The sequence below is a fragment of the Ipomoea nil genome, unplaced genomic scaffold (assembly GCF_001879475.1).
Source record: "Ipomoea nil cultivar Tokyo-kokei standard unplaced genomic scaffold, Asagao_1.1 scaffold1034, whole genome shotgun sequence".
Lineage (NCBI taxonomy): Eukaryota > Viridiplantae > Streptophyta > Magnoliopsida > Solanales > Convolvulaceae > Ipomoea > Ipomoea nil.
In genome coordinates, this window is record NW_017617462.1 from 553,477 (window position 1) to 562,922 (window position 9,446).

At 39.5% G+C, this 9,446-nt stretch overlaps 2 protein-coding genes across 2 annotated transcripts; one reads left to right on the forward strand and one right to left on the reverse strand.

Annotated features, from left to right (window-relative positions):
- The first annotated feature begins 1,172 nt into the window (after window positions 1-1,172).
- LOC109180792 (cationic amino acid transporter 9, chloroplastic-like) lies at window positions 1,173-5,426 on the forward strand. Its single transcript, XM_019330492.1, has 8 exons — window positions 1,173-1,518; window positions 2,048-2,457; window positions 2,619-2,795; window positions 2,908-3,132; window positions 3,224-3,400; window positions 3,667-3,903; window positions 4,895-4,984; window positions 5,119-5,426. The coding sequence occupies exons 1-8, from the start codon at window positions 1,272-1,274 to the stop codon at window positions 5,266-5,268; spliced, it is 1,713 nt and encodes a 570-aa protein (XP_019186037.1). The 5' UTR covers window positions 1,173-1,271; the 3' UTR covers window positions 5,269-5,426.
- Window positions 5,427-6,591: 1,165 nt separating this feature from the next.
- On the reverse strand, window positions 6,592-9,028 carry LOC109180791. The gene is made up of 2 exons (XM_019330491.1): window positions 8,962-9,028; window positions 6,592-8,931 (listed from the first exon to the last, which is right to left on the reverse strand). Exon 2 carries the CDS (start codon window positions 8,929-8,931, stop codon window positions 6,796-6,798), a length of 2,136 nt encoding a protein of 711 aa, XP_019186036.1. The 5' UTR covers window positions 8,962-9,028; the 3' UTR covers window positions 6,592-6,795.
- Between the last annotated feature and the right edge of the window lie 418 nt (window positions 9,029-9,446).

Consider the following 9,446-nt stretch of genomic DNA (forward strand, 5'->3'; position numbering starts at 1 on the left):
TTCGTAGACTGTCATCTTCCTCATGCTAGTTTGTCGTTCCCTTCTCCCTTGTCGACGCAAAATCCCTGCTTTCATGGACCAGAAATGTAATCCAGGTGGGCATTCTTTCAACTTCGTAGTCCTCAAGCTCGACGCATTCTTGAAAGAAGAATTGGATGTTGTCGACAAACGGGCCGGTGGGGAAAATGGGGTACCCCGCCTCTGCAAAACTGTGGAGACCGAAGAACTTTAGAGTTTTCTTCCTCTTCTTGAAAGCTTCAAGAATCGGTGGCGACATTTTTCCGGCTTCGACTTATGTGATTCAAGATTTTACCGTTCTTAAAATCTTTGCATGCAGAAAGAAGAAGACGATCGTAATTCGTAAATGGGTATTTCCACACGTCACCACCACCGCCATGTATATCCGGCCATACCCCCAGTCGGGGAGGATCTTCTGGCCGGCGACGGAGTGGGAATCTTGCGATTAAATGCCTGAAAAGAATATTATGCTGTAATTAAAACTACGACTACACACAATTTTGCTATGTTACAATAATAATTAAATGCTTCTATATCCCCTAATACTGTTTACCTGGAGTAAAAATTAATAAAGTGTTTTCCTTGGTTGTATTTCATAACAGTGGCGACAATAAGGTTTTATCCGATGGCATCGAGTCGCAACTCAGATCGGATATTGCAGCGATAGGGTCGAAATTTGATTCTGGACTTCATTTCTATAACTTGGCAAACGGGAGGCGAATCGGGTCGACAGAGTGGACTGATATATTGGACCTTAGAATTTACAAGGCGGCAATGCCATCGCCGACTCCGATGGCTCTGTTTTCGCTTCGTCTCAGTGCCAACACAGAGAGAATTGCATTCTTGTGATCGATAAATCCACCATGAAAGTGACATCGGAGTTGGGAAGACAATACAATAGCTCAGCCAAAATGACCCGAAGTAATACTGATGAAGAATAACACGTGAAAGGACAAAAATTGCCCTCCTACTTCACGACTGTTTAACAACAAATGTAACGGTAGACTAAAAGTGTCCATCTTTTAAAAAATTAAACAAAATATGACTAAATTAATAAAATCGGATAAAATATATCCATCGCGCAATAAATGTAAGACTAAAAGTGGATTTCACTCAATAAAGTAATTTTCGGTAGAATTTTCCGTACGAGACAAAATTGATATTATCTCATCCGCTACAAAAGAATATACGAAATATCTGCTGCTGACTTCCGTGAAGACAGCATTGAGAGATCATCGGGAAATAAAGTAACGATGCGGGTCGATAAGCGCCCCGACGATACTTCATCCTCGTCCACCTCATGCTTCGCTCACTTTTGGTCATCCGCTAGGCGGTCCAAACCTCTAGCTCCGCCGTCCGATGCCGCCGTCCGGACAGTCTCCGGCGAGGGCCTAGTACGCCGTCTTGGCCTCTTCGATCTCATTCTCCTAGGTATTGGCGCCTCCATTGGAGCTGGAATCTTTGTCGTCACCGGTACCGTTGCCCACGATGCGGGTCCCGGTGAGTTCGCATCCAATTTTGATACTTCCCTTTCTCCTTCTTTACCTTTTTCTTTCTTAACAATACATTATCAGTTGATGTATGTGAATTGTTATGTTTGTTATTTTAATTTGAGTTTTTAGATTTCATTTTCCCCTCTTTAATTATGATTCATTTCAAGTTGTTAAATTTGTTTGTCCAATTATTATTTTCTTGTTCAGTGTTCAGCATATATAATGTATAAACATAAATGTGCTTTGTAACTATGAGTTTAGTCACATGCTTCAATTTGGTATTAGAGCCGGTTTGAAGCTGATTTGTTGAACATATAATATATAAATGCAATCCAACTATAAGCCTATTAGGAGCACATGGTTCAATTTTTAGTATGAAAAAAATGATATTTTGCTCCCTATACTCTCCCACTTGCTATATTTTATGCAATTCTATAATCTATTCCTACCTCTCTTTTTCTTTTTATACACACCTTATTTCAACTTTATTGTTTGTTTGAATTGTTGATAACAAGGGGTTCACTAATTCAATGCAGGTGTCACTATCAGTTTCTTAATTGCAGGACTATCCTGTGTTCTCAATGCACTCTGCTATGCTGAACTTGCGTCACGCTTTCCTGCAGTTGTTGGTGGAGCTTACTTATACACATACACAGCTTTTAATGAGCTTACTGCTTTTCTTGTTTTTGCTCAGTTGATGCTTGACTATCATATTGGTGCAGCTAGCATTGCACGTAGTTTAGCAAGCTATGTAATTAATGCATTAGAGCTCATTCCCTTTTTCAAGGATAGCATTCCCAACTGGGTTGGGCATGGTAGTGAAGAGTATTTGGGAGCATTTTCTTTTAACCTATTAGCTCCAGTTCTACTTATAGTTCTGACAATAGTTCTATGTCGGGGTGTTGGAGAATCCTCTATGTTGAATTCAATAATGACAGTGACGAAGGTGATCCCTTTATCCTACTTTTCAACCTTTATATAATTTATATATATGGAAGTTGTGGTGCAGTAGGGCATTCATGTGTCTTCTCTTGATCTTCAACAATAAATTATGACTAGAGCAACAACAGCCACATGCCCTTTAAGCTGACATAAGATTTTCTGCAGGTAGTTATTGTTATCATTGTCATCATTGTTGGAACTTTTGAGGTTGATGTTTCAAATTGGACCCCATATGCTCCAAATGGTTTTAAAGCAATATTAACTGGAGCAACTGTGGTATTTTTTGCGTATGTTGGATTTGATGCAGTTGCTAATTCTGCTGAAGAATCTAAGAGACCACAGGTAAACTATTTGCAGTCGAACATGAATTAGACAGTCAGTTATTGACTAGAATAGTCATAACCTTTATTTTTGTCTACATTTATTTAATCTTATGTTATAAAATGATACTCAGAGAGACTTGCCATTAGGCATAGTAGGGAGCCTCCTGGTCTGTATAGTACTATACATTGCTGTCTGCTTAGTGATTACTGGGATGGTCCCATACAAACTCCTTGGTGGTGATGCTCCTTTGGCTGAGGCTTTCAATGACAAGGGCTTGAAATATGTATCTGTGCTGATCAGCATTGGTGCTATTGCAGGACTCACAACAACTCTTATGGTAGGGCTTTATGTTCAGGTAAGTTCAAGTTTCTTCCTGTTATCTGGTTTCTTTAAACCACTTACAAGTTACAACAGGCAATGCTGTTTATTACGTTTCTCTTGAGCAGTCACGACTGTATCTTGGGCTTGGAAGGGATGGTTTATTGCCTTTAATATTTGCTAAAGTGCATCCAACAAGGCATACTCCTGTTCATTCGCAAGTTTGGGTTGGGATCGTTGCCATCATTATGGCTGGTCTATTTAATGTGCAACTGCTTTCGCACATTCTTTCAGTGGGATCCTTGGTATGTTTTTCTCTATTATCTTCTCCATTGTGTTTAAAACTGACTGGCAAATTATTATTATGACTTATGAGTTATGAGACTAATCTATAAGCCGATAAAATTCAAGACGAGTCATTTTATGACAAATGATCTTGAATAATAATGCATTGACGATGGATTTCTTTCCTTGAAGGGTCATAATTGCTTTCTTGAATAATATATATATAAGCATACATTGTATAAGTTTTAAATTCTCGTGCAACTCACATTGCACTGATTTGATCCAGACAGGATATTCTGTTGTTGCAGCTTGTGTGGTATCCCTCCGTTTAAAAGATAAGCCTGTGAATCAGGTCTCCGCAGGGTGTGTTTCAAACAGGAATGAAGGCATCATTTGCCTCACCTTAGTTGCCTTTTGTGGGTTTGCTGCTGGAGTCCTTTACCGTTTTGGTGCTTCATTTGCTTTTGTGATTGTAGCTGCAGTTATTGCCATCATTGCTGCCGCGGCTCTTCATTTCCGGCAAGTAAGTAAATTCAATTATTTTGCTTTGGCTAGTATGTCTCCAAATATTTAGTAATTGGGGGAGTCCACCTGGATTTGGCATATCTTTGCAGGGGGAGAGTTGAATGTATAAATTTTAACATGCCCTCCTAAATTTTCCTGTGTACTATGATATTGGTTTTACTGTGTCATTTTGCACCTTATTTCCTCTGAATGCTTAGTGTTCATTTGTATTACACTTCATGCTCATTTCAATGTGCCCTCATGTTCATTTGCATCTAATATGAACCTGCAGTTCAATTGAACTTAGCATGTAACATAATATAAATGAACAAGAAATGTGGCAAAATGTAAATTGACGATAATATCAGCATGTGTATGTTGATGTAATCGTCTTGTGCTACCAGCCATGGGTGTCCAAAGCTTGAAATTCCTGAGAGTACCAAATAATCTTCCATAATTATGGCCATTTGAACCTTAAGTAGAACTTTATATGACATTGTGGATATGCTTAAACAATTAGACAGTTCTGAAATATTCTGCATTGCATTAAATTTGATGGTAAGAACCGTAAGATCAACACAGGAATGTTGAATTATCGGATGCTTACTCTCTGGCTCTCTGCTTAGGCAAGGCATGATGGCTCTCTCACCAAAAGTGACTCTTCAATATAAATTTTAGCTACACACAGAGCACAGTGGTGATACATTTCATTTGGTTCTCTAAAGCAGAGTTTGTGAAACAAAGTAGGAATAAGTAGTCCACAGAAATTTTTTTGGTTGCCTAATGGTTTCACTGCTCTCGTGTGACCCGAGGTAGCTCCTCATTTGATAATAGCTATCTTGTATTAGTTGACAGCTTCGCATTAAATTGTGTTAACTGTTTGCAGGTGTTGGTGGTTATGTATTAATCATCCAATTGCATTAACCGTTTCTTTAGCACAATGAATTTGGAAGTGTTTTGGTGCCCAAGCAGCTTCTGCCAAGGATTCACGGTCTTTCTTGTTTTTGCAGGTTTATACTAATCCACCGGGATTTTCTTGCCCAGGAGTTCCAGTTGTACCTGCTGTTTGTATCTTCCTGAACATTTTTCTTTTTGCCCAGGTTTGCTCATGAAGAATCATACTCTGTATCATATAATTTTTTTTATCGCACAATAACAACTTTGTCTTGGAACCGTAGCAAATGGATGTTGAAACAGTAAGAGCCAAGCTGATTTGTGTCTTCGTTTTCTGCAGTTGCACTACGAGGCCTGGGTGAGATTCGTTGTTCTGTGCATCATTACAGTTGGTTGTTATGCACTTTACGGGCAGTATCATTCGAATCCTTTAGGTTCAAGCTCTTTGGTTACTTACCATAGGGCACCTTCAGATGAAGCTAATGCTTAAGGCTCTTATAGTGTCCTTCAATGCCATTGTAATCTCCTTTGAGGAGAGTCAACTGTACTGTATGTTGTACAATAACTTCTTGGATTAAAATGCTGGATGTTTGGGTGTATACTATGTGTATTTGCTTGAATAACCGCTATTCCGATCACTTTGGATGAGATGGTGCAGGTCTTTTCTAGCGTAATTCCAATCACTTTTAGAAGTGGCTTTTTAACACATTATTTGTAATAGCTGTTAACATATTGGGAGTGTTTGGTAAATAGCTGTTAGTTGATTGAGTTAATGTGTTTGATTAGTTGATATCATTAGCTGATTGTAGAAAGACGCAAATTATGCCGTGGAAACGTGTTCACCATGCTTGGTGAACACGGTCCCAAACGGCATCGTTTTTACCGGAAAAAAAAAATAGTTAATGTGCTCTTAACAGTGTTTTGCATTCTATGTTCAGATTATGAATTTACATTTATTAAATTATGCTGTTATGAGATTATGAATTTACAGTTATGTAATTATGAATTTTCTGTATATTCATAATCTCATAATAGAAAATTCATAATCTCATAACAGAAAATTCATAATCTCATAAAAGAAAATTCATAATTTCATAACTGCACATTTATAAATTCATGCCAGTACATTCATAATTTATGAGTGTTGAAGAAACTTGTGCGAAAAGGAAGTGAAACCGCAAAATGTGAATGTGAAGAAGAAAAGTCGCACTGTTAATTAAAAAAAAAAATAGATTGGTGGAAGATAACGGTGTCCGTAGGCACCGTGTTCACCATGGATGGTGAACACGGTTCAATTAGTTGTTAGCTGATAGTTGATTATATGCAAAATGACTGTTTTTTGAATTTTAACGTTTTGGAGCAATAAATTATTACAAAAAGTTAATTAATCAAACACTTATATTGGTTGTTAACCAAGTCAAACAGCAAACAAGCTAAAATTGGCTGATAAGCTAAGTATGTTACCAAACAGGATCATGATGTGTTTGCTGTTATCATATTATATGTACATCTACTGACACAAATTTATTAAGTGCAGATACAATTTTTTGACCAAGATTCACAATGTAAGATGGATCTATGTGGTATAACAATTGCAAACTGATAGTCAATGTGAAAATTATTACTCCGTATTATTAATTCTCATAAAATGTCATCTACTCTTGGTTTTCAAACACACCCCTGGCATACATGAAAATGTCACTCTTACATCTTCACTATAGTTGAGGGGCCAAACTTGGCTTCCCTGAACTAAGAAGTTTGGAGAAAAATAACAACAATAATAATTTGTATCCTTTCAAGGGGGGAAAAGAAATGAAAGAAATAGAGCCTATATATATATTTCCCATGTAAAGGTTCTTGTATGAGTTGTATCCAAGTCAAGTACTACAAATAAGAGATGTACAGAGCATAAAAGAATACATTGTCTTGGTGAGATGGAGACCAGATTTCTATTCAGTTCCCCGGCAATGGCGCTTTATAATACACATAGTCACATACCTTTCTGATAAATGATCTATCAGGTGGTGGATCGTCGAAATGATTCAACCTTCTGAAGCCTGATTTGCTCTCTAAACTTTGCTATGAACTCACCGGCTTTTCTATCAACCTCACTTCCTAGTTCAACATCATCAACGAGGTAAGAACTAGATTTTTCGTCATCTGAACTCACATCCGAGTTATTCAGCACACTGACTGAATCATCTCTTGACTCCAAAATGTCACCAATAACCGAGGCCTCTTTTCCCCCGTTCTGTTTTGGATAAAAAGCTGAGTTTGGAACGGTGTCACCTTTCCCGGTGTTTATAGGGCCATTTACGCTTTTCACTGATGAAAATGATTCAACTGGACTGCAATGACTTCTGCTTTTAACAGAAGCACTGTCATTTGAGCTTAGATCATCCTCGAGTCTACTAGCTCTAATCGTCCTCACTGATTTTCCCCTTAGCAAAACTTTAGGACGGGGTGAAGGTGATGGTTTTACACGTGAGTCCAAAGGGCCAATTCTTTTGACATCCTTGCCAACATCTTTGTGAATATCTCTCGAGGGTCTCTGTGGATTCATCTCGGTCGAAGAAGGCCATTGATTCCTTGAAGAGATAGACTTTGCTACTCCATTTATTGGATGTGAAACCGAAATAGATTGAGCCCCAACGTCCTTGTTCTCCTGATGATCATGCATTTCGATATTTGGCAGTTCGGGAGAAGACGATTTGGAATTGGTTTCAGAAGGCGTTGGATGCCAGAATGACCAAGATTTAATATACTCATGCTCAGATTCTCCAATAGAATGCGAAGGAGGTTTAGCATAGCTCATCACTTCTTCTCTGCCCAAACCCTCATCGAACTCATCTTCCATCTGCATATTCATCTCTGCTGAAGACCCGGTGCTAGATTCTGCTGCCACATCTCCATGCACCGAAATCTCTGTTGGCTGTGAAATCGAGACTGGGAATTCCTCCTCAAGATCCATCTTTCCCTCGAAGTTTGGGTGCTGTTCTCGAGAGGGAGAGGACGGGGGTGTGCTTGTACCCGGTGAACAAGTCTTGGAACTACTTCGAGAAGATGGTGGCTGCTGAAACGATGTGGATCTAAAGTGCCTAAACTGCCTAAACTCAAATTCTGAAGCAGATTGAGACCTACAATACTGTGAACTAGGCTTATCAACTCTCCTCGTTTCTTCTCCCAACTCCCTCCTCCTTGGTCTCGAGCCCTGCAGCAAATTTGCAGCAGCCTCCTCAAACTCGGTCTCTGACACATTACTATCATTACCCCTATAAGAAGCACCTGCAGAACCAGAAAGAATTCTGGTTTTCTCAACTTCGCTATGGCTATCGATATCAGGCTTATCAGTGTCAGCTACTCTTGATCTCAAGCTCCTAACTGGCAACCCCAAGGGCTTATTATCAACAAACGAGAGAGGGTTAGTCCTATGATATCGATTAGCTACGACGACCGTGGATTCACCTATAAAATGCTGAGAATTCATCAAAGTCTGAGAGAACTTCCTACCCTGACACTCATTTCTAATCACAAAAGATCTGCACCTCTCATCTCCATCTAGTTCAGAGTTTCCTTTACCCACATATTCATCTTCCAAGTTCTGAAAACCCCTACTACTCTCAGGCATGCCAATTTTCCCATAAGACCCATACAGATTCTCATGCCCATTATCAAAAATTGAGGACACATTAGAAATCCCAGACAGATAAGCATGTGAGCCATCAAATCTTGGGTGGGTTTCTAAATCCACTGTGGGACTTCTCTTGCTAAACAGACCATAGCACACGGCAACGCCGATGAACATGAGGTGCAAGAGCTCCCAGAGCTCGGGAAAGATGCTTTTTTGTCTGATAAAGTCGGGAGCTTGGGAAGGGAACAGTGGGATAATTACAAGAACAAGAATGACAATCAGAGATTTGCCGAGGGAGTTTGAGCGAGATGACTTACTTGTTTTCTTCCGGTGGGGAGGTGTGAAGTGGGATTTCTTGGAGTAGGCTGGAGGCGTCGCCATTGTTGTGGGCGGAGAGAGGATCTGAGATTTCTGGTTTGGTGAGGAAGAGAAGAAAGGTAGACTTCTGACCAAAGGGAAAAAAATAGTGTGAAGGAGACTGAAGTGTATAACTCCTACTACTACTGTTTTCTTTTGTCCCATTAATAACATCCTAAAGTGACTTTCTCCCATCCCTTACTTACAACTCACTCATGTTACTTGTATCTTGGCACATATTTTATACTTTAAAAAATAAAAATAAAAAGCATGTCGGATGCAAAAAAAGAAAAAAGAAATAGTTAACCCGCCAATTGTCGCGTTCACTGCACGCGTTCGACTAGGGGTGTGCAGAAACCGAATAACCCGCCCAAATCGTCCGACCCGAATTCGACGGGTAAAGAGTTTGGGTTGGCCGTATTTGAGAATGGCTATCTGACCCGTGGGTTCAAAGAAACGAGGTGATGGTAATCGGTTTGGGGGCATTAAATGCCACCCGAACCCGTCCGAATATCCGATGTAGCGTTAGGGTTGGTATACTATGTGCTATACGACATCGTCCAAGAGTACTATATATACATACGTTAAGCTGAATCCCTAGGTTAGGTCATTCATTTGTGGAGTCACACCCCTTCGTCCCTTCTAGAGAATTTTCTCGTTCTCTCGAATCTTTCTTCTCT

Bases quoted from the DNA above. Each gene is read 5' to 3' on its own strand.
- LOC109180792 (XM_019330492.1), top strand. From the start codon at position 1,272: ATGCGGGTCGATAAGCGCCCCGACGATACTTCATCCTCGTCCACCTCA. The intron at 1,519-2,047 runs GTGAGTTCGCAT...AATTCAATGCAG, and splicing joins TGCCCACGATGCGGGTCCCG to GTGTCACTATCAGTTTCTTA. The intron at 2,458-2,618 runs GTGATCCCTTTA...GATTTTCTGCAG, and splicing joins CAATAATGACAGTGACGAAG to GTAGTTATTGTTATCATTGT.
- LOC109180791 (XM_019330491.1), bottom strand. From the start codon at position 8,931: ATGGGACAAAAGAAAACAGTAGTAGTAGGAGTTATACACTTCAGTCTC.